We start from the raw sequence: 25,467 nt of genomic DNA on the forward strand, positions 1-25,467 counted from the left end.
TCAGAACTTTAGAATAGTTTCTACCTTTTCTGTCCTGTTGATTCATACTCCAAAAATATCCTACATTTAGATGCCTTGCTGTCATCTCCATAGATTAAAGCACCATCTTCTCTGTGACAACTGAAATAACTGGTTATATAAAAAGTCTTTAATTGGATTCCCCAATGGGCCTGAGGATAAAATTTAAAGAGTATCCTATGAACTTTGATGATTAAAACTATTCCTTTATTTTTTCTAATGTCAAATGGAAATTTATCATCTCCTTTCTTTATAAACAGGGATACTAGCATGAGCTGTGTGGGCAAGCTAGTCAGTTAATGGAATCAGATATTTTCAATCATATTACAGTCATCTTTATATCTCAACATTGTATTTATATTTATCCACTTTATGGTTATAGACATGACATTAGACTATATAATAAAGAAATATATCTATAACCATATTATATATTATACATATGTTTTGAAAATGTTTTTCAAGGTATGCTGTTATCTAAAATATTTTAGAAAAATATTCTGATACACTATATTTCAACATAATTAGTTTCCTTTGTAGTTTAAAAGCATCATTCTGAGAAGGGGACCATAAACTTCAGCAGACAACTAGTTAGGTCAAGGATACCAAAATGTTTAGGAAGCTGAATGACTGCTTTTGAAGCTGTCACAAATGTCATCATACTGTGGATGTAAAGACAGTTTAAACATTCAGGTTGCCTTATGTAACTTCCCATTTGAAATCATCAGTTGTTCGCCACTATACTTTGTAGAAACAAAAACATCATATAGTAGCTTGTGGATCCAGAAAGTTTGGGATTGGGTCCTCTCTAGTTTCATAACTCCCTACTTTCCCCCTTTAATTTTGAAAACTCCTTAGTTCTTTCTGCCTCATAGTTTTGTGTATCTGATTCTGAAACATTGTCTTTCTTCACATCCTCTGCAGTCTGCTTTATGTTTATTTGTTTGTTTATTTGTTTATTTATTTTTCTGCCAGTAATCAATAGAAACCCAGTTCCTGACAGGGCACTCATTGATCACTTTGTCCAAACTGACTTTCTTCACCTTTTTCTGTACAAGTGTGAATCTTCTCATTCATGGACGCCATACCCCTCCCAGTATGGTCATCCTTCTGAGCTTGTTTATTAGTATTTTCTAACTCTGCAAGTACTCTTTGGTATGAAGGCAGTAACTTTATCTGTTTTATTCATTACTGTATCTTCAGTGCTGACACATAAAAGAGGCTCAAGCAATTACTGAAAGAATTCTCAGATGTAACCTTAGTCAACAGATATTTCATTCAACTACTAGTCACCATGTGTCTAATGCAGGTTCTGCATGCTACAACCATCAGAGAACACAATACAGAAAGATGCCTGTTCTCAGAGAGCTCTGAATAGTCCAGACTTCCACAACGGACAGTGATGGAGTAGCAGAGACTGAATTCTCCCACCTCAAAGTCAACTGGACAAATAAGGAATTGTTTTAATGATGGTGAATAGGCAGCATATGACAATATCACCTTCATTCTGTCACCTCAGCTACAGCAAGGAAGAGGGAAGTCCAGAATATGGTGGTCTTAATGAGTTGAAAAGAGGGTAACAGAGAAGAAAGAGTTACATGGGAAAGAGTAAGTTTCAGAGGCCCAAAGGGCTCCCCTTGGCTCTACTGAGCACTGAGAAGCACCTGTGTGAAGGACATGTAAGGCTCTTTAAAGAGCAGTAAGGATATTCCTGAAGATGGTACAGGATCCGAGCAGTGTTTGTCTTCACCAGACAGAAGAGAATGCCTCCTCATACACAAAATTTTGAGCAAGGACTCCAGAAAGGTATATTCTTTCTGTGTTAGAGGCTGAGGGAGGGAGTTCTTCTATCAAAGTGTTAAAGTAAGTCCAAATAGATTTAAATGTTTCTGAGAAACTTAACTGCACCCCACATTAAAATTCAAAAAATTTAAAGGAATATTAAAAGTTACAGTATGCTACAAGATCAGCTTCATGGTGTCTAGTCTCTATAAAATATTGCCGATTGCAAAGAAGCAGGAGGAGAGTTTCACTGTAGTGGTGAGAAAGACATATGACTGACATGGTCCATGAAATGGGTAGATAGGGATAGAGCCAATGAAGCTATTTAAATATTCTCTATATGATCAAGAACACAGAAAAAATGAAAACACGACCAAAAGAGACATGGAGGATGTGCAAGGCATCTTCTGTGGCAAAGGGGAGGTGCAGAGTGGAAACCCGGTTCTCTGCAGGAGAGGAGGCAGACAAGGATGAGGCAAGGTGTTGTCTCATTGCCAGTAAAGGGGGTTAAAATTGTAGAAATCAAAAAATGATGCTGCTCCTTTAAGGTATAGAATAGGACTTGGTGGTTTGGGTATAAATACATGGTTATGTATACACATATATACAGACAATGGAAAAACAGATATGAAGTGTACATGAATGTCTATGTGTTGTGTGTCTATATGTGAACATGCATGTGCAGTTTTAGCTCCATCCAGGGAGAGGACCTGGGAGCAATGAGCATGCTGCATATCTAGATATTTGTTGTTGTTTTTTTTTAGCGGATTACAGATGTTTATCTTTGTTTAGAGTGGTAGTTACAAGTTGTTATGGATAATAGTCTGGAAAAAAAGCTAAACAAAAGAGATTAGATTCAGAGTTCTTGTTTTGAAAAAAGAATGGGGAAGTACTATGGGACAATGTCTTGTGGCCTGTAAAGATTTGTCACTTGTACTGGTTAAATAAAATCCTGATTGGCCAGTAGCCAGGCAAAAAGCATAGGCGGGGCAACAAAAACAGGAGAATTCTGGGAAGAGGAAAAGTCAGTCTATAGTCATTACCCAGACACAGAGAAAGCAAGATGAGAATATCTCGCTGATAAAGGTATGAAGCCATGTGGCTAAGTATTATCCAGAATTATCGGTTAATGTAAGTTATAAGAGTTAATAAGAAGCCTGAGCTAATAGGACAACCAGTTTATAAATAATGTAAGCCTCTGCGTGTTTCTTTTGGACTAAACAGCTATGGGATAAATATTCTGTCAAAAATGCTACCCAATATGGGGCAGGTGGGAACAGCTTGAGGAGAATTAAATGTATTGCTAAGCACATTGGTTATAACTGCAAGTCTGACCCAAATGAGTCCTATATGAGCCTGACATACCAAGTGACTGTCTTCCAAGTGGCCTTGGAAGTTGCCTGTACATAAATATTCATAATAAATGCTTTGGATTGATCAGCCTGACTGCCAAGAATTCCTTCCTTAGATCTTTGTTTTTAAAAGCTGTTCTCAAACGAGTTAGGGCTCATTGGAGGAAAGGATAACTGCAAGGCTGGGCAAGGAAAATGAAAGGAGCACCTGCTTTTGCTCCAAACTAGGCAAGTGCTCAAGAAATGAGTGACTCACACCAAAGATCCCAGTAACTAGCTCTTAACCAATGATAATTTTTTAAATATTTATTTATTTATGATGTATACAATACTCTGTCTGTGTGTATGCCTGCAGGCCAGAAGAGGGCACCAGACCCCATTATAGATGGTTGTGAGCCACCATGTGGTTGCTGGGAATTGAACTCAGGACCTTTGGAAGAGCAGGCAATAGCTCTTGAGCCATCTCTCCAGCCCAACCCATGATAATTTAACATAAAAATAATAGACTACAGGGGTTGAAGTAATGGTTTGTGTGGTTAGGAGCATGACTGCTTTTCTAGCTGAACGGGGTTCAATTTCCAGCATTCACATGGCTGCTAGTAGGGGGTCTGGTGCCCTCTTCTTCCCTTCCAGAGTGCCATGCACATACATGGTACACACATACATGCAGGCAAAACATGTATACATATAAAATAAAATAATGAGAAAGTAAACAAAGATTATCAACCATTGATTAAAAGGGGACACCCTGAGCCCATAGCAATGTAATTAAATACAATTAAAAATGGAATGTTTTTGAGGAATAAGAGAATTACACAATCTAAAGCTACTCAAGTTCCCAAGTACTGAAGACCTGCAAAGGGAAGAAGAACTGCTTTGCACGGAGAAACCTTGAAGACAACATCTTAGTCAATAATCAAAGTTAACATTACTAGTAACTGATAACTCAAAATCAAGTCCTACTTGAGGGAGGAGGCACAACAAAAGAACACTTCATATGGTCAAAGTTTTCTAACTGGAATTTATTCAGAGACAAATAGCAGATAAGGGGGACAGCAAAATGGCTCAATGGCCAAATGTCCTTGTGGCCAAGCCTCCCGAGTTTTATCCCCAGGACCCACGTGGTGAATAGTGAAAGGAAAGAAATGTCAGACAAGCCCAAACTGAGTGACCTTGCCTAAAATAAATGGCCCACAATCTTAAAATGTGTCAAGGTCATGAAAGCAACACAGATCCTTTGCTAAAGAAGGTATTATTGGGGTAATTTTCAATATTTAGATGGCCCATTCCTTAACATATTCCAAATGGTAGGGAAATAAAAGCCCTTGGCACTGTACCTGTGACTTGTCCATAACTGAGATGTGATGTCTCTAGCCCAGGAGATTACTTAGGACAGTGGCATTTGTCTTCCAAGACTGACAATTGTTGAACTCCAGCTATGTGTAACCTCACTAAATGCAAACCAAGGAGCAAGGAGAGGGGAACTCTAGACAGCCCCAATAAAAGCCATCAGACTATGTTAGCTCTGAAATAAAAAGAACCTGTTCTAGGTTCTCTGAGAAGTTGCAGAAGAGGCAGCTTTCTATTGAAATGAAAACCAGACCTCCCGTCAAACTTAAATGGAATGAAAAGATACAGTTCCATCTATATTATATTCTGAAATTGAGTTCCCTCCTCACATTGATGTCACAGAATGCATGCAAGCTATCAGGCAAAGAAACAAACCCCTGAGAGGCCGCCATTGCCTCTGCCTGTGGGAAGTTGCCTTGTGTTGAAGGGTATCAGTCATGAAGTCACTTCCTCTGTTGGCTTGCCTGGAATAATGCAGTCATCCGTGGCTATATCAGTCTCTGCTGCAGCTGGTGTTACAAGCTTACTTCATCAGGCTTCGCTAAGACTCCGTTTTCCCTGAAAACTAGGCTATTTTAAAAAATTAATTTCTCAGGGATTTGAAACTTCTAAGGTTTTATAGTACAAATGAGGATCTCAAATGCTTGTATTTTGAAAATTTTTAAATAAAATGGAACTATATATATTATATATCATACATATATATGATGAGACGTCTTATGGCTGACATGTCAAAACACAAAATTCATTTATATTTCACACGTCTTATGTATATAACCTGAAGGTAATGCTATATAGTATTTTTGGAAAGCTTATGATTTTACTACAACTTGTCAAATGAGGTCAGTGTGGAGCTTTCCTCTGATAGCAGTGTCTTGGTGCTTAGGAAGTCTGGGAAGACTTTGAGTTTTTTTCTTTTTCTTTTCTGTTTTGTTGTTGTTGTTGTTGTTGGTGGTGGTGGTGGTGGTGGTGGTGGTGGTGGTGTTGGTTTTGGTTTTGGTTTTTTTTGAGACCAGGCTATGCCCCCCCCCCCAATCTCTCTCTTCAGAGTCTTGCTAGGCAGTTCAGGCTGTATTTGAACTTGCAGCAATCATCCTGTCTCTGTCTCTCAAGTGGGATTACAGGTGCATACTACCAGACCTTGTCCTCGTGTAAACTATTTTGTCTTTCAGTACGGTGCTCTCTGAAGTTCAGCTCCTATGCACTATGACTCTATCATCATAAAGATGATCTAGTTATTAGAAATGCCTAGACTTGACTCACTAATTTATGTATTTTTAATCATTAAAATTAGCCTACCTGTTTATTTTTGAATTGTTTAAAAAGGTGCACTGCAAATGGAGTTTACTTACAACCACACTGTTACACAATAATTTGACTTTAAAACCACCCATCCTACCACCCTTTATTACAGCATTTGAATTCTCTCTAATTGATCCAATTTTATTTATCTAATTATGTTCACACTAGAGTCGTCAAAGAACCATGGAGAACACAAGCACTGCCTTCACCTTTAAGAACATGCAGTCTGTTTGGAACAGTTTAGTTAATAAAAGTTAAAGTAGCCAATTTGGTAGAAATAGAAAAAGATTCATGAGCGGGTGAGGATTTGAGCTGATACTTAGTGAAAGCATATGATTTGCACAGACAAGAGGGGTTTGGGGTGTGGCGTCCCAGGGAGAAACCTGGAATAATCAGGAATTACACAACACACTGTTAAAGCAGTAAGGAGCATTGGTTGAAAGGAACGTAGGAAATAATTGGGAGAAATGAGTAAGTTTGAAATCTTTATGTGAGATCAGTTTATGAGACTTATCAGTTAAGAAACAACCATTTCCTTCATACTCCTGGCCTTGGATTTTTTTTTTCCCTCTTACCTCTAGATTATTTTTATAATGGTTAAGAGTTGACTCTGTCAAATAATATCACCCTAACTGACAACAGTATCTGGCTATTTTCTTATCCATACAGGTGGGTTAATTCCTAGGAACCCTGATTTCACACTGTGGTGTGATCTTGATAGCAGGAAAGTGAAGCTAGAGGTGTCTGCGTCTTGTTAAACAGGAATGCCAGATTATGGATGCAAAACTGAAAAGACGCAGCCAATATCTGCTACCCTGGGGACAGTGGGTGGTCATCTCGGGTCTGTCATATGCACCAGTCATCCAAGAATCCACTTTTCCCGGGAAACCCAAATGGCTCATTATGGAGCACTCATGGTTCCCAGTGGCTTCCAGTTGTCCCCCCAACTGCTGACCCCACCGCTTTTCTGTCCTTATATCTTCTATAATTAATTCTTACTTTCTGCTTAAGCTAGAGAGCTTCAGTTTCTATTTGATACCCAAAGAGTTCTAATATGGTGATAATAAGATAGTTCCTGAAACTTTGCTGTCCTCTACTTCTGTATGTCCTCCCTGCACTCCTTATTCTACTACTTATTAGTGTTTGTATATGTCCTGCTTTAGAAATTCAAGTGCCACTTCACAGCCCCTCACTACTCTTTCATGCTGACTCCCTTGCTTTCATTCCCTATCCCTGAAGTAAATGCTAACGAAGAGAGGAAGGTTGTAAGTGTCATTATTATATACCTGGGGCTTATGAACAAATAAGGGGTTTATTAGTCTGAATCTCCCAGGAGATGTGATACAAAGCTTTAAGACAAAAAGTGTTATTCAGGTCCAATAGAGCAGGCTGGGTCTCTCTAGAGACCACCTGAGGGATAAGGTACCTCTTGCTTATATGAGACCTTTAGAAGCTCCAAGCAGCTGTATTCTATCTCCTCTTAGTAAGGGTCCTACTGATGTCACCTGATGGAGGCAGGTCTTCTATCAATCTGTTGATTTCATTGATTAATTAATAAAGAAAACTGCTTGGCCTAATAGGTTAGAACATAGCTGGGTGGAGTAGACAGAACAGGAAGAAGGAAGTGAGGTAGATGGCTCAGTCAGATGCCACGCCTCTCCTAAATTAGTCAGACTGCCGTGCCTCTCCTCAGGGAGAGAGATGCGATGAAGCTCCAGCCCAAGATGGACTTACGCTAGAATCTTTCCGGTAAGACACCACTTCGTGGTGCTACACAGATTATTAGAAATGGGTTAAAGCAAGATGTGAGTAAGAGGCTGAAAATAATGGGCCAGGCAGTATTTAAAAGAATACAATTTGTGTGTAATTATTTCGGGGTAAAGCTAGCCGGGTGACCAGGAGCAGGGCGGCAGGAACGCAGCCCGCAGCTAATCACTACAGAATGGCACCCAACGTGGATAACTGAATCCACAGAAAGCTTGAGAAAGCTTGGGAAAGAATAAAGTAAAGCATGTTTTCTTGATAGCAGCAATTTCTCGGGTCTGAGCAAGTGCTCTCATCTAAGAGAGGCTTCCTTACTCAGCTTTAGCTGCAAAACCGTGCAGCTCTTTTAAGAGGTCCTGCTACAAAACACTTATACAGTGTTGATGAAAAGCTAAATGCATGTTTTTCGGTTTTCAGCCATAGCAGGAAAAAAGCTGTGCTGTTTTAAAATGCCGGCTTTCTGGGCTGTCTTGCCAGTGCAAACTCTAACTCTTTGAGGCAGGAGGGCCGGCTACAGAGAGAGGACTTGAGTGTTGTCTGTGGACATACCTTTGCAGCTTGCTTGCTGGCAGGGACCTCAAAACGCGATAGAGTTGTGGTAATAAAAATGGCTCCAGCGGTATCTCAGCCACATGGCTGGAATCGCAGAAAGCTAAGGAATGGGCTGGATCTAGCCCGCAAAGCCGCAGCTTGAATTCTACTCATATTGCTCAGTAATTTAAAGGCTCATATGGTCAGAAAAAGAGAGATACAGTAAAGAGAGATTGAAAAATAAAGAAAACTTCTAAATGATTTACACTGTGTTAAAAATATATGCATACTAAAGGTTAAAGTTCTTAGGGTAAAAAAGGAAGAAAGTAGTTGGGTGTGATAGTACACACCTTTAATTCCAACACTTGGGAGACAGAGATTGACATCTGTGACTTCAAGGTGTGGTAGCACACGCCTTTAATCCCAGCACTTGGGAAGCAAAGACAGTGGATCTCTGTGAGTTCAAGGACAGCCTGGTCAAAGAGTTATTCCAGGACAAAGATATAAAGAGAACCTGTCTCAAAAAATAAAAGTAAAAAATAAACGAAATAGAGGTTAAAATAAAGCTGCACAAAGATGGAAAATACACAGAGAATCTTGGTACTGTATGCTATTATGCTCTCTTTGAATTGTTTGAATGTTGAGGAAGGGGCAACAGCTGCTAAAAGATATTTGTTTATAAATGCTGCTGAACTAATCCAAGATAGATATTTTGAAAATACCTTGACTTCAGAATTTGGATCTAAGGATATGATACTTTGGAAAAGAGATTCTTCTTTTGTTTTTACAGAAAATGAGACTCTGTGGATTGCTTCTATCCCAATATGGTATGATAGACCACTCCCTCCTGAAAGGTTGCAGTGAACACCTTCAGAAAATTACTTTACCCAACTGATGACTGAGATGAACCTGGCACACGTTACACCATGAAAGATCTGATTAACAGCACCCCCATTCAGCAGGAAGCAGTTTGGAGAGAAATAACTGCGCCCATGTTCCCAAATATTGTTTATAAATGTTCTTTTACATTTAAAGGGGGAGATGATATAGATATGAATAATTTGCATTGGTATAGATTTTAAGGTCAATTGTTATATGTATATGTATTTCTGCTCTTGATTAAGGTATTGTGATTGTGTGATTCATTTAAGAATGTAATGTATAATTAGGAAATATAGGTTGTTAATGGATAATCATCGATAATAGTCAAGCTTGTAGTCATGTTAGTTAGATTTTCTAGATATATAGAGATATGTTTAAGTTAAGTAGGCATTCTTCATATCTTTCAAAGACTACAGAATATCACATTTTAGATGTTTTAATAACTTAGGGCTTTTCATGACAATGAGACATGTCTGCTCCTGGCAGCACCAATCTACTTCAAGAAGATGATGGGCATCGAAGAGGATCCTTATGGAGTTTGATAGCCATTTGGACAAGAAACTGCTCTTGCCTGGACTATTGCATAAACTGGACAAAGAGAACCCTTAGAGAGAGGACTGCTGAACTTGCCTAAATGTGAGATGATCTTTTGGGGTTCCTGATTCAAGAAAGAGTCTGCAAGACATTCCGAAGGACACAGCAGATAGTGACTGAATTGCCTTCGAAATTTCCTGCTGCATAGAAATGTCTGCTGGATACTTATGGGCCTGTAGGCCAAAGATGGATGCCCCAATGGTACAAAAGAACTTTGGGTGACTGTCCAGGTAGCAAGATGTTTCTGTGATTTCTAGAGTTTGGAAGTTGATTATTTCTTGTTTACTTAGGTAGTATTATATCTTTCTGGAGTCTTTGATGGAGTTGAAGAATGGATAGATAGTTATAGTTTTCCGTTGTTATGATAAAAGATAAAATAGATATAAATATTGTAACTGTAATTCTTGCTTTATAACTGTTTTGTTATATGTAGTTTTACTATGTTAAAGTGAAAGCCTTTCTTTTTTGTTTAAACAGAAAAAGGGGAAATGATGGAGGCAGGTCTTCTATCAATCTGTTGATTTCATTGATTAATTAATAAAGAAAACTGCTTGGCCTAATAGGTTAGAACATAGCTGGGTGGAGTAGACAGAACAGGAAGAAGGAAGTGAGGTAGATGGCTCAGTCAGATGCCACGCCTCTCCTAAATTAGTCAGACTGCCGTGCCTCTCCTCAGGGAGAGAGATGCGATGAAGCTCCAGCCCAAGATGGACTTACGCTAGAATCTTTCCGGTAAGACACCACTTCGTGGTGCTACACAGATTATTAGAAATGGGTTAAAGCAAGATGTGAGTAAGAGGCTGAAAATAATGGGCCAGGCAGTATTTAAAAGAATACAATTTGTGTGTTGTTATTTCGGGTTTTAAGCTAGCCGGTGGCTGAGAGCAGGGCGGCGGGAAGCCGCCCGCAGCTCCACACTACAGTCACCTTTGCCACAGCTGATTTTTTCAGATGTGCATAAAGCTATCATGTAATGAGGTAACTTCTGTACCTGGAAAATCATCAGCCTGGCATCTTCCAAAAAGCCCTCCCCTCCACCACCACCACCACAGGCTCATGCATAGAAAGAGGGTGGAGAAGCTAGAAATCTTGGGGCCCTTGAAAGACCCCTGAAAGCAGATAACCAGCTAGCTGACAACTGTGTCAATATAGTCACAATTTTACCCAGTGGGGAAACTAAAAATAATCTGTTACTTCACCCCAGCATGCCTGCCTGAATGTGTGGTACAGAACAAATGCCCTAGTACAGGCAGTTGCTGGATTTCCATCAACAGAAGATCTGATGGCAACAAGAAGATTTCAGACATGGAACTATGAAGATTGCCTGAGAGATGGTGGCTCGGTGCATAGTTTCCTTGCATGAGCTCTCTCTCTCTCTTCCTCTCTCTCTCTCTCTGTTATTTATTTATGTCTTTTCAGAGGGCAATTAGGAGTTGGCTTTGACACCTTTGGTAATTATGCTTCCTTGACAATTTTGCTTATTTTGATAGTAGGTCTTTGTTCATATCTTTTGTAACCCCTCACTATGAGACAGATTATCAAGGTTAAGACCTGTATTTGTTCATTTCTGCCTCTAAAACCTAGTAAGTAATGGCAATATGGAAAATCTCAATAAATATTTATTAGACAAATAGATGAATAAATGGAGAGATAAAAACACCAACCTCACAAGGAGGGTTGGAAACCTTTATCAAAAACCTAATGATTGGTTTGAATCTTAGGGAATCAGTTCCATTTTCCATTAATAAAGGGAAGAGGTGAAGGGGTGGATGTAGGACAGTCAAAGCTTGGAGGTTTCTTTCAAGGGAATCAGAAGTGGTTAATATGTCCAGCGTGGGCAAGAGAACGGAAAATAAAGCTGAAGACATGCACAGGGGAACTCTTGTAGGTTCCATTAAAGAGTTTAAGATTCACTGTACAAGGGATACAGAACTGTGGTATAATAAAGTTTTTAGTGGGTGAGGAAGATGACTGAGGAGGGCATTTCAGCCCCCTCGCCTGTGGTCATCTTTAGCACCCACCAGAACATCACACTCTCCCTCAAGACCAGTGTCTGGGGATTCTGAGGAGTGGCAGAAAACACCAGCCCCAGCGGAGCTTCACAGAGAGGCCCAAACCACTATTTCTCAGAAGGAGGATGTGTGGAGCTTGCATTCCCCTTAAAGGAGAAAGGAAAGTCCCTGGGACACCCCCTTCTAACAGTTGGGGGATGAAAAAGAAGAGGCAGCAAAAGAGGCAACAGAGGAAGAAAACACAGGAAGGAGCCCTTATCTCATCCACAAGCAAAGAAGAATAAACGCCATGGAAAACAGAGCAGGATCTGATTACAGCATGGCCCCCCACCAGGAGTCTGCGTTTACAAAGGAGGTTTCTAGTGGACGGGACATGTCCTGGATGTTTGCCCAGATTCTTTGTGAAGATGGATGAGCTCTCCCTTCTCTATCCAGAGCTGAGGAAATGGTGGTGAGAAGGTTCAAACCTTTTGCCCTGAGGAGGCCGTTCTTAACTGTGGCTATTATATTTGAATTAACTGAAAAATAATAATAAGAAGAATACTGATGCCTGACTCTTAAACCCAAGAGATCCTAATTTAATTGGCTTTCCTTTAGTGTGCTTTGGGAATTGGTCTGTTTATAGAGTCCTTTGGGTGATATGAACATACACATGGGCTGAGAACAGCTGCTCTAAACCAGGAATCAGCAAACTTGTTTCATAAAAAATAGAAGGTCATTATTTGGAGTTTCATGGCCTACGCGATCCCTGATAACACTTCTGTTCTGTGGCTGGAGTGTGAATGGAGCCACACACAAAATATAAACAAATGAGTACACTTGTGTGTCAATAATACTTTATTTATAAAAAGCATAGCATGGACTAGATTTGAATCCTGAGCCACGTTTTATTGTCTGTGGCATACCCCAGTGTATCCACTGAACAATCCAGACTTTTTAAAGTGTAGAGAAAAAAGTTAAAAATATACTAAAATTTTATAAAATGCATTTGGAATAATGTTCTATTTTATTTTATTTGAGTACAATGGGATATGTTTCTGAGCTCTGCTTCCTAAAATGCTTTTGAGAAAGTAAAATTATTATTGACAAATTTTATCTTACCACAATCCATCTTATAATAGCTATCTACTCATAATGACATAGTGGAGTTAACGTCACATTTAAAATAATGCCAAACTAATGGTTTGAACAAAAACCTTGCATCTAAGCCAACCTCAACAAGCTGATGAACTCTGGGGCATGAACGAAAAAGTAAATTACTAACATTCATTTAATTTTCTGCTATTTTATTTTTTTTTAGAGAAACCAAGTATGACTTTGTGCATGTACATGTGGAAGCCAGGGGTGAATGACAGACATCTTCCTCTATCACTCCCCACCTTATTTTTTGAGACAGGGTCCCTCACGGAGCCTAGAGCTCACTGTTTCTGTTAACTGTCAGGTTAGCAAGTCCCTGAGATCTGCCTGTTTCTGTGCACTAACACATTTGGCTTTTTTCTTTTTACATTAATTTACAACACCCACCCACACCGTGTGTGTGTGTGTGTGTGTGTGTGTGTGTGGTATGTTGTGTGGTATGTGGTGTGGTATGGTGTGGTGTGTGTATTTATTGTATTTGGGTGTGGCATGGTATAGTATGTAGTATGGTGTGTGTGTATGGTGTGGTGTGTATGTGTGATGTGGTATGTGGTGTGGTGTGTAGTGTGTGTGTGTGTGTGTGTGTGTGTGTGTGTGTGTGTGTGTATGTGTACTACAGTGCACCTGTAGAGGGCAGAGGGAGTCAGTTCTCTTTTTTACTAAGTGGGTTCTGGAGATTGAAGTTAGATTGTCCAGTTTGGTAATGAGCATGCGTCTTCACCATTGAGCCATCTTGCAGGCCCCCAAACCTGACTTTTTGCAAGAGTGCTAGGGAGCCAACTCAAGTTCCCATGCTTGCACAGAAGGTACTTCACCTACTGAGCCATCTACCTAGGCCTCAAGTGGGACTCTTGTGCTTTGAAGAAAAAAAATTTAGTAAGATATAAAAGTGAAATTTTTTCCAATGGTGAATGAAAAAAACAGAATAGACTTATAAAACAGTCACTTAGTCTTAGATACTGAATGGGCTAGAAAATGTTAGAACCCAGAATGAGAAAAGCATCCTGATTGGATCAGGGAGGTGACTAGAGGGCGGAAGTCTCAAGTGCTCACCCATTCCCTTGGGATACCCCATGAAGGTAGAGATACTTTAGAAACATGAGTATCACCAAGATTATCACACCCACTCCTATTCTTTCTGATATTACTCATTTCTACAGAAAATCAAATAAACGGCTGTAAGACATTTGCTCTTCAGTCAAGCTGAATGAGCTACAGATGATGTCACCCTCACCTTTATCCTGTCGATGTTGGCTTCCATCTTCAGCTGCTCCACCAGTTTCCTGGCTTGTGCTATGCTAGCGGTGTTGTTACTGGCCATTGGAGAGCTGGATGGGGTTTTCAGACACTCTAGAAAGCAAAGAGGAAGACTGCATCAGAGAGTTCACAAACTGCGGAACATACAGTTCTTCACAGCAGGCAGATCTCAGAATGGTGACAGTAATTAGGCCCAGTTCCCTGGTCATCTATATCCCAGTCATCATAATGTATAACTAACAGGACTTGATTTCCCTGTCCCAAAGAGGAATGTTCACCAAGTCAGGCAGAGTAAAAACTCCAAACTGTGCCTTCAGATACATAAAGATAAAGAAAGGAAAAAATTCTTGTAAAAAAGAAGGAGGAGGAGAAGAAGGAAAGAAGATAGAAAGAAAGGAAGGAAAGAAGGAAGGAAGGAAGGAAGGAAGGAAGGAAGGAAGGAAGGAAGGAAGGAAGGAAGGAAGGAAGGAAAAAAGAAAGAAAGAGGCTTGAGGGATGGTTCAAATCATAAACGAACTTGCTGCCAAGTCTGATGACTTCAATCCCTTGAAGGCCCACATGGTAGAAAAAAAGAAATGATACCATCCAGTTTTCCTTAGATCTCCATATGTGCACCCTAGTGCACACACACACACACACACACACACACACACACACACCCCAAATAAATTTAAAGGCTATGATTTAATTAGCATCATTAAGAACCTAGTCATTGCACAGGGATAATGTGTTTCCAAAACCCAATAAATATTTAAAAATCTAGCAAAACTTTACAAAGCCAAGATGGAGTATTTAATATCCCAGTCAACCTGAGATAGGAATGGCCATGGACTCTAAGTCCCTGAACAATGATTTGTGAAGCTAATGTTTCTGCCGAACTAGAATTCATTCATCACATTAGAATGCAGATAATCATAGAGTGACTGGACCTGCCTGGACCTGAAAGGGTCCAATTATTCTTCTGTCTTGAATTGAAACTAAATGATATAATAACCCAAAGCACAGAGCATAATTTGCCTCCCAGCACTCTTTCCTCTATTAATTAGCAATGGCATTTTCCCTTTTTATTCCTTTCCTTGAGTGTATATGTGTGTTACCTGTTTGTGTATGCTCATAAGTCATATGTGTATGGGTATGTGAGTGTGTAGGCCAGAGGTCAATATCAATTGCTCTTAACTTTCTTGGTTTTCAGGGCATTCTTTATGGCTGGAGAAGGTGAGCTGAGTCCTTCTCACATTACTGCTTGGCTTTCTGAGGTCATATCTGTCTTTGACTCTTATCCCTATTCCTCTTACGTCTGCCAGTATCCCTGTAACTCCATTGTGACTTCCCAGGTCATCCCAGATACTCTTCTCTTTCAGTCAGCTGATCAATAGCCTTAATTCCATCTGCAACCTGAGTCCCCTTTGCTGTGCTAGGACAGGTTCTAGGAATTGGGACCTAACCAAGTTCAGGAAAGCTGGAGTAACCAATTACTTTCTCATTGGATTTAAGGCCCATTTCATGAGAGAACCCATAGCCAACACTGTTAAAATGACCCAAAACCCAAGAATAGATAAGTCATGAGTCTAAGGGAAAAGCTCATACTGCCATTCTGTTAAAGGAACACAGCAATGCACTGACTTCTAATGACATTCTACTATAACCATAGATCAGTGTCTTATTCACAACTGGACATTGTGCAGAGAGTAAGGGACTTTGGAGCACACAACCCTAAATGGGGTGTTCGCATTTAAGTCCTCCCCTCAGGGAACTATGTGAAAGAGGAGATGGAAAGATTGTAATGGCTGCAGGCAATGGCTGACTCCAAAGAATCAGTGTCTTCCAGACATCACAGAACTGATGAACACATGGACTCACATGCACAAGACCTGCCTGCACAGGCTCAATCCAGAAAGGGTCACAGCACGGAGGGAGAGAAATAAGCAGACTCCAACCTCTAGCCAAGAAGCTGTCTCCAGTTGATGCCCAGGGGCAAAGGAAATATCATCTTTCTCCTATGGAGTCTCACAGGATATATTAACCACACTTCAGGGCAAGCCCTGCCCCATGCACAGGAGTAGTTGGCTAACACAAAACAAACTTTTTTTTATCATTTTGCTTTGTTTTTTTTGTTTGTTTTGGTTTTTTGTTTGTTTGTTTGTTTGTCTTGTCAGCCTTTTACTTGTTTATTTCAATTTTTGGTGTGTGTGTGTGTGTGTGTGTGTATGTGTGTATGTTTCTTGTTTTATTTTTTAAAGAGAGAGGAAAATGACTAGGCTGTGGTGGCGCACTCCTTTAATCCCAGCACTCAGGAGGCAGAGGCAAGCGGATCTCTGTGAGTTCGAGGCCAATCTAATCTACAGAGTGCTCTACAGCCTGGTCTACAGAGTTTCAGAGGAAACTCTGTCTTGAAAAACCAGAAGAGGTGTGTGGAGGGGGAACATAAAGGATCTGGGAAGAATTGGGGAGGGAAAACATCAAAATGAAAGAGGGAGGGAGGGAGGGAGGGAGGGAGGGAGGGAGGGAGGGAGGGAGGGAGGGAGGGAGGAAGAGAAGAAAAGAATTAGGCCCTGGTTTTCTGAAGCTCATGTCCCTAAAGAATTTTTACTTGATTGAGACTTATGCAGAATTTGAAGATCAGTAAAGGTAAACTTAAGTCTCCCAATAGCAAATTCACTGCATCCCAAAAGCAAGTGGCTTTGGAAATGATGTGGAAGAAAACACATGCAACCCTGCCTTCCGGCTACTTCAGAAACATGATGTGAACCTTATTTGGGTTTATCTAAACTAGCAGTCCTCAACCTGTAGGTCACGATCCTTTTGGGACCACATATTAGATATCCTGCATATTAGATATTCACATTGCAATTTGTAACAGTAGCAAAATTACAGTTATGAAGTAGTAACAAAATAATTTTATGGTTAGGGGTCACCACAACATGAGAAACTGTACTAAAGGCTTCAGCATTGGGAAGGTTGAGAACCACTGATCCTTATAAAGCCAAATACTACAAAAAAGACCCAAAATCCAGAACCAAACCCAAACAAACAAACAAACAAAAACAAACAAAAAAGACTGAAGCAATGTGGGAGAAATAAGAGATGGACCATTCTCATGCTTAAGTGTTGTAGGTTAAAAAAAAAGCCTATCTTCTAAGCTTTTACATTATGCATACACATATCACCCCACACACATACACATACCTATTCTGAAAAGAGACTTCTACATTACTAATTATTATTCACACCTTTGCTATAAAATTCACAGTATATAATTTATGATCTCATGTCATTCCCAAGCATTACTTCAATAATATGAAGGACATTTTCAATGTATGAAACCATCACATTATCCATTTCCCAGACATTTTTTATCTGAAACCCCTACAAACAATAATTTACACTTCCCTTTCTCCAGGCTCCACCATCACAGTTCCATTTTTGGCCTGTGGTGGTTTGAAAAAGAATGGTTCCCATAGGCTCACAGATTTGCGTGTTTAGTCATTAGGAAGTGGTGCTATTTGACAGGCATTAGGAGGTGTGGCCTTGTTGGAGGGAGTGCATCAATGGGGGTAGGCTTTGGGGTTTCAAATGTTCAAGCCGTGCTCAATGTCTCTCTCTTTCTGCTGCCTGCTGATCCAGATGCAGAACTCTCAACTACCTCTTCAATACCATGTCTGCCTGTAAGCCACCATGCTTCTTGCCATGACTATAACGGACTAAACCTCTCAAACTGTAAGCCAGCCTCAATTAAATATTTTCTTTTATAAGATTTGCTATGGTGATGGTGACTCTTCACAGTAATAGAACAATAAGACAGTACCTCTGCAATCTTGACTACTTTAGAATACTTCTTGGGAATGAAATTAGAAACTTGTCTATTTTGTGACTGGCTTATTTAATATAGCATGAGGACTTCAAGGTTCATGAGGTTGTATGTCAAATATTTTTTCTCTTACAGCCAATTGGTATTATGTGCATATATCACATCTGAAAAATCCATTCATTTGTTGAGGGACATTTTGGTTACTTTCACATTTTAGCTTTTTTGAACACTGCTTTGTAGTTAAGTATCTACATACATTTTTCATACCACATTTTCAGCTCCTTAGGGTAGAATGCAAAAGGGGAGTTATAGATTATATATGTATATGTAAAGATATAAATATATAAATAGAAGTAAAATATAAAATATATAAAAACAGAAGATACAGACTACACAAACATAAAATGAATGCATAAATATACAAAATTATATACAATATATAAATATATTTGATATACAGTAAGTATTTTGTTTTAGTAACTACAATACTGGTTTCTAGCATGACTATGCCATTTTTATTTCACCAAAAGTGCACAAGAGTTTCAATTTCTGTACACGCTAGACAGACTTGTTATTTTTTGTTATTGCTTTTTCAATAGTAGTTTTTTTAATGGATGGAAAGTAGTTGATTTTTATGTCTGTGATCAGTGTTGTTGGGCATTTTATCATGTGGAAATGGTAGCTCTCTTGCCTTCTTTGGAGGAATATCTGCTTGAATCAATGCCCACGTTTTCTTTTTTTTTTTTTTTTTTTTTTTCGAGACAGGGTTTCTCTGCAGCTTTAGAGCCTGTCCTGGAGCTAGCTCTTGTAGACCAGGCTGGTCTCGAACTCACAGAGATCCGCCTGCCTCTGCCTCCTGGTGCTGGGATTAAAGGCGTGCGCCACCACCACCCGGCATAATGCCCACGTTTTCAATGAGGATTTTGTTGTAGAAGTTGAAAGGTTTTCTATTTACTCAGGATATTATGATAAATGCCTTACATATTTTCTCATTATATGGGCTGCTTTTTTATTCTCTTTAGATTATCCTTAGATGCATACCAGTTTTAAATGTTTGTAGAGGACAGTTTGTCAACTTAATGTGGTTACCTGAGTCACACACACAAGGAAAATAGCCATATTCATTGTTGTGAAGCTTTTACTCAGTGATGGCTTCTTGTACCAGCTTTATAGTTTTAAGTCTTACAATTACACCTTTAATCTTTGACTTTGTGAAGGGTTGGGCTAGAACCCAGAGCTTCATTTCAACACTGAGCAATGTCCCACATTATTCAATCCACTCTTAATTAATTTTTGTTCATCATGTCAGGCGTACCTTCACTATTTCGCCTATGACTATCTGATTTTTCCAATCCCATTTGTTGAAAACAGTATCTTTTCCCTCAGTATTTATTAACTAAATTTTTGTTTTTCCTCCCAATTTATATGTTGAAGCTTACTGCCCTCTGTCTCCTCCCCACCCCCATTTAAAGCTGTCCCTTTGGGAGGTAATTACATGAGGCAGGTGGAGACCTCATAAACCTGATTAGGAGAGGGAAGAGATGGTCTTGTCCCCCCCCCCCCCCGAGAAAAATGAAGAAAATCTTGACATCTATAAAGTAAGAAGAGGATCTGAGGCTGTAGTTTTGTTGCAGACCAAACTGAATAAGATACATGTGTACACTTGTCACAAGTCATCCAAATGCATAAAGAATTATTTCTGAGTGCTCTCTTTAGTTCCATGGTCTATAGAGAGGTAGCCTCTTTCTGTGCCTCTGCCATACTGTTTTGACCACCATAGCTTTGGTAGGTTTTGAAAATAGCAAGTGTATGAACTACTTTAATTTGTCCTTTTGTATGATTGTTTCAGATATTTGGGGTTTTATATAAATTTTAAGATGAATTTTTCTATGTTGGAATTTTGGTAGGTATTATTGTATAAAATTCTTTGGAATAATATTGACATGTCAGTGGTCAGTCTCCAATCCATGGTTCTAGGATATCTTCATTTTTGTGTGTGTGTGTGTGTGCATTCTTCAATCTTTTTCAGCAATGTTTTCAGTTTTCATCATATGTTTTATCTCTTCAGTTAATTACTAATTATTCCTTTTTGGTGCTATTATAAGTGTAACCATTTTATCAAAATTTCCCTTTAGACCATTTTTTGTTAGTCTGTAAACATAACACCTCACTAATTCCCAACTTGAGTTGGAAGCAATTACATATATGGAAAAGCATGGGTGATGAATGGTGCTGCATTTTGTAAACACATGGTCTTAAGAGTATTTTCCATCTGAAGCTTAGGCATGTCAACAGAGAAGCACCAGCACATAGTCAACACTTGGCATATGTTCCTCTTTCATTTTACACATAACTCAAGTTGAACAGCATTTATTTTAAAAGATAAGAAACTAATTCTTACTTGCTAATCTCTGAAGCAGCTCTAAAAAGAAAGGAAAATTCTGCTGCGATCATGCAGACAAAGCTTCAAATTGTACAAACCTCTTGAAAACAAGTGGCAAAAATCCTTTTTTGTTGTTAAAGGTTGGGGTGTGTGGTAGCTTGAATGTAATTGGGCCCCATAAGTTCATAGGGAGTGGTGCTATAAGAAGGTGTGGCTTTGTTGGAGGAAGTGTGTCACTGTGGGGGTGGGCTTTGAGGTTTCCTATGATCAGATACCACCCAGTGTCACAGTCAACTTCCTGCTGCCTGCAAGATGTAGGACTCTCATATACAGCACCATGTCTGCCTGCTCCCTGCCTTGTTGATAATGGACTGAACCTCTGAAACTATAAGTAAGCCCCCCAATTAAATGCTTTCCTTTACAAGAGTTGCTGTGGTCAAGGTGCTTCAGAGCAATAAAAACCCTAAGACAGGATGTGTCTCAGTGGTAGAGCATTTTGCTAGCATGCCAATTCAATCCTCAGTGCAACAACAATGAAACAAACAAAAACCGAATCCAACTCAACCAAAATCAAACCCACAGTGATTATCTCTGTACACTGCCTCCCTGCTCTCTCATCAGCCTGGTACTTGGTGACAAACTAGAGTTCTATAGAGCCCAGTCCAACCCTGATCCCTCAAGACTCAAAGAGAGATGTGCTGGGCAGTGGTGGTCATCTCGCCTAAGAGTCTGTAGAGCAGAGAGAAACAGAGTCTTATTTTAGTTAGACCTCAGAGCATTTCTGGGAGTCAACTGGGGAGATGGACAAAAGTCAGCAAATGCTGGAGCACCATTCTTTAGACAACAAACTGTCCTGGGTCTAGCAATTGTAGTAGCCACGATGCCTGCATCACTTGGCAGCCATCATGTAGTATGGGATACATATAATTACATTCTTGAATTTTGATCTCTCTCTCTCTCTTCCTTTTATCCTTTTCCCTCCTCATTTTAATAATCTACCTTAAGGCAATTCTGAATATCTTTATTCCACACTCTCTACTTGGCCCACTAGCAATGATCAAAGAAGGCATTTGGAAGTGTGTGTGTACTTCTAGTTGTGACAATATGGTATGTGGTATGTAATGTGCTGATGCAGACACTGTTCTTTGCAGCATACCAATAACAATGAGGTAGTTGTTCCAAATGCCTCTTGATGGAGGAGAGTCATCTCTCTATGTGTTACTTTCATTGGTTAATAAAGAAACTGCCTTGGCCCTTTAATAGGACAGAAAATTAGGTAGGCGGAGTAGACAGAACAGAATTCTGGGGGAGAGAAGGCAGACACTTCAGGCAGTTGCCATAGGCAGTCACCATGCCTCTCCTCTCCAAGATGGACGCAGGTTAAGATCTCTCCTGGTAAGCAACCACTTAGTGGTGCTACACAGATTACTAAATATGGGTTAAAGTAAGATGTGAGAATTAGCCAATAAGAGGCTGAAACTAATGGGCCAGGCAGTGTTTAAATGAATACAGTTTCCATGTAATTATTTCGGTTGTAAAGCTAGCTATGCGGAGCCGGGCCACTGCTCCTTCTACAGCCCCTGGTGCCCTGGTGGAAAAACACTCAAAAAATAGCCATTGAATCATACACAACAAAACTGCTTCCCAAACACACATCATGCAGAAAGCATCCTACCTACTTGTAGAACCTGATACTTTATGATTCCCATGACCCTTATAGTGATGAATGAGTGCTAAGAGCTCATGATTCTCATTAGCATCTCTGTGCATTAGATCTGTGCTTCCTGCTCATTTAAAATAGAGCATAGTCTCTTTGTGTAGTGTCCTGGTAGACTAAGATTATGCTAAGCTGAATTTGCTCATAAGGAAAACAAAAAACAACAACAGAACCCACTCTCAAGCCCCACACATATCTCTAAAACAGTCACAAGGATTATATGTGAGAGACTGGTAGAAGTCTGCAAGAATGTCACATCCCACCTGAATTCCAAATGCAAGAAACACACACAAAGCATTATTGTATTCCATTTATGAGTCCCCACCTAATCTAAGGACCAGAAAAACTATATGGGGGTGATAACATTTTTTTCTCAAAACACATTCAGCACTTTCCTTTTCTTCAGGAGGAATAGTTTGGTTAAAGAACGGTACATTTTCCTGTCACTTGGGCTGTGTTAAAAAAACATACAGCCCTTGAATTCATGGCATAAAGATAAATATACGTTTTGAAATTGGGATCTTTGCCTTGGGGAGTGTAGGTTAATTGTAGAGTATTTTATTATTTTCTTTGTATCCCTTAATAGTTTTTATTTAAGCATGCAGAGAAACTTTCCTAGGAACTTTTATTTTAATTACAACTGTGCATTTTTCTGTACCATGTTTTTATGTTTGCAGTAGGTGGGGGAGGTTGATTAGTTTGTTTTATATTTAACTGGTAATAAGCAATTTATAAATCTAAAATACCAATTATAGGTTATAGTCTCCCAAACACTTGGTGATGTGGGAGTCCCCTCTGTATGCTGTGAATACCATTGACTAATAAAGAAACTGTCTTAGGCCTGTGCATGGCAGAATATAGGTAGGCGGGGAAAACTAAACTGACTGCTGGGAAAAAAGGTGGGGTCAAGGAGAAGCCATGTAGCCCCGCCAGAGACAGATGTTGAAACTTTACCCAGTAAGCCACAGTCTCATGGCAATACACAGATTAATAGAAATGTGTTAAATTAAGATGTAAGAGTTAGTCAATAAGAAGCTAGAGCTAATGGGCCAAACAGTGATTTAATTGATACAGTTTCTGTGTGGTTATTTCAGGGCTGAGCAGCCAGGAACAAATAAGCAGGCTCTCACAACTTGGTAATGTCATTGTTATTTTCATTTGTTGGCTAGCAATTCATTGGTGTTTGGTGGTTTGGTTCATTTTAAAATGGAAGACTAATTGTTAAATGTACCAATTAAAAAGTTTTTAGAGATTCTGCAGTGATTTATTCACATATATACCTGTGCTAAGAAATCACACCATAATCATCCAAGTTGAGCTTGGGCACTTTGGCCGTTACTCAAATTTATTGCAAGTACACTGACATCAAAATGACATTATATATTATATACAATACATATCATAAAGGAAATTCTACATTATATATTATATATACCATCAAATTAATATATACATATATATACACCGATGAGATTAGCATATATACTAATACTTGAAATAGAATGCATAAGATGGGAGGAACATGAATCAAATAATCCCACACTAGCTCTTAATAGGGTTTATTAAGGTTTTCTTTATTAAAAGGGAACTCACGGATCACAATGAGGAAACTGGAATGGACCCCAATATCCAGGTGTGGCAAGCAGGAAGAGACCCATCTGGAGGAGGCAAAGCGGGCGCTCCTGTGGGATTTTGGTACCCAAAGCCTTGTCTCTCAAAGGCCATTCCCCATCACCTCCCCATTTTGTTTAAATAAGAGAGTTCCAAACCCAATACAAAACTATATATAATAAGAACAGATATCAAGTATAAAAATTAGTATTACAACCAGTATAAAGAATATTAAGCAAGAAACAAATGCTAAATGTTTCAATAATTATTCTATCCTAAGCAGTTTAAGTCTTGTATTAGAAATGGCTTGGCTAGATCATAAGAGAAAGGTAACTAAGACTATGTAAACTTCAACCCCACTGAAGGCCGGAGAAGGGAGATAATATTACTTGAGTAGGCAGGAAGTGCAATCAAGCAGATTCCAAAATATTCAGTAGATGACAGAGACAACTGGCTATACCTGGACAATAATCCATATTATTTAAAGCACTGCTTGGCCCATTAGCTCTAGCTTCTTATTGGCTAACTCTTACTTCTTAATTTAACCCATTTCTATTAATCTGTGTATCACCACAAGGCTGTGGTCTACCAGGTAAAGTTCCAGCATCTGTTTCTGGTGGGGCTACATGGCTTCTCCTTGACTTCTTTCTCCCAGCATTAAGTTTACTTTTCCCCGCCTAGCTCTGTTCTACTCTATCATGGGCTCAAAACAGTTTCTTTATTAACCAATGGTATTCCCAGCATGCAGAGGGGAATCCCACATCACACAAGTATTCACTCTGTTTATTATTGTTATTGTTATTGTTATTAGAGTGAGTAAGCTCACATAATAACAAATAAAAATAATCTATGTATTTTCCTATTTAATTCCCCCCTTTTTTAAAGGTAACAATAAGGTTTTCTTTATTAAAAGGGAAACTCACGGATCACAATGAGAAAACTGGAACGGAACACAACATCTGGGTGTGCAAGCTGGAGGAGGCTGTGTAGGTGTTCCTACGAGCTTTTTGGTACCAAAGTCACACCCAACCTAGTCCAGCCTCTCAAAGGCCATTGGTTAAAGGAGGTTACTCATCAAATACTAGATTATGTATACTTACAGTTTCACCATCAGGACACTAGTGAACTTAATGCCAGTGGCTGTAGTATAAATCAAATAATGATAAAACATGAATTTGCCAGTCTCATGGTAGATTATAGTCTTGTATCTCTTCCTGTTAACAGTTGGAAACAACAAAATAGCACATCGATCTCTGCCAATTAGCACACATCATTTCCTTTGGTTCCCCAGCAACAAGGGACAGTTTAAATCGATACAAGATGTATCATGAGTTACTGCTTCTCCCTTAGCTCTGTCATGCCCTGGGGTATCTGGTTTAGAATCCACATTACTTTGCTTATCCAGTCCCAGTCCTGTATTTCAACAACTGGGTGGTCACAAAGATCTTCTTGGTGTCACAGTGTCTTGGTTTCCTTGCCTTTGTTCACTTTTGAGCAGCACTGTGAAGGTTTGAGGAAGAGAAAGAAAACAGATTGGGCAGTGTATGTGTGCAATGTGTGTGCGTGTGTGCGTGTGTGTGTATGTATGCAATGTGTGTGCGTGTGTGTGTATGCAATGTGTGTGCGTGTGTGTATGCAATGTGTGTGCGTGTGTGTGTATGCAATGTGTGTGCGTGTGTGTGCGTGTGTGTGTGTGTGCGTGCGTGTGTGTCCACACCAACAGCATGGAGAAGTTTGCATGATTTGGGGCTTCAAGAGTCACTGACTTGTGTGTAGGAGACAGGGAAGGCAAGGGATGAGAGACAGAACAGAGAGGGTCAGGAGGAAGGGTGTGGAGACTCCCAAGAGCAGTTCCCAACCCCGAATCCTCTCTCCTGGCTCTTGTCTTTCACTAAGGGACAAGGAGTTTGTGTGAATACATTTTACTTGTACACCAAAAGTTTGCCGTGTGTCACAGTTGGGCCAGG

At 39.5% G+C, this 25,467-nt stretch overlaps 1 protein-coding gene across 1 annotated transcript in view; it reads right to left on the bottom strand.

Annotated features, from left to right (window-relative positions):
* Gng2 (G protein subunit gamma 2) overlaps positions 1 to 25,467 on the bottom strand; it is a 110,789-nt gene that overhangs the window by 3,115 nt on the left and 82,207 nt on the right. The window contains exon 3 of the mRNA XM_038310347.1: positions 13,959 to 14,074. Within this exon, the coding sequence (XP_038166275.1) occupies positions 13,959 to 14,045 (87 nt within the window). The 5' untranslated portion in view covers positions 14,046 to 14,074. The remainder of the gene's footprint in view (positions 1 to 13,958; positions 14,075 to 25,467) is intronic.

This window comes from Arvicola amphibius, chromosome 13 (assembly GCF_903992535.2).
Source record: "Arvicola amphibius chromosome 13, mArvAmp1.2, whole genome shotgun sequence".
Lineage (NCBI taxonomy): Eukaryota > Metazoa > Chordata > Mammalia > Rodentia > Cricetidae > Arvicola > Arvicola amphibius.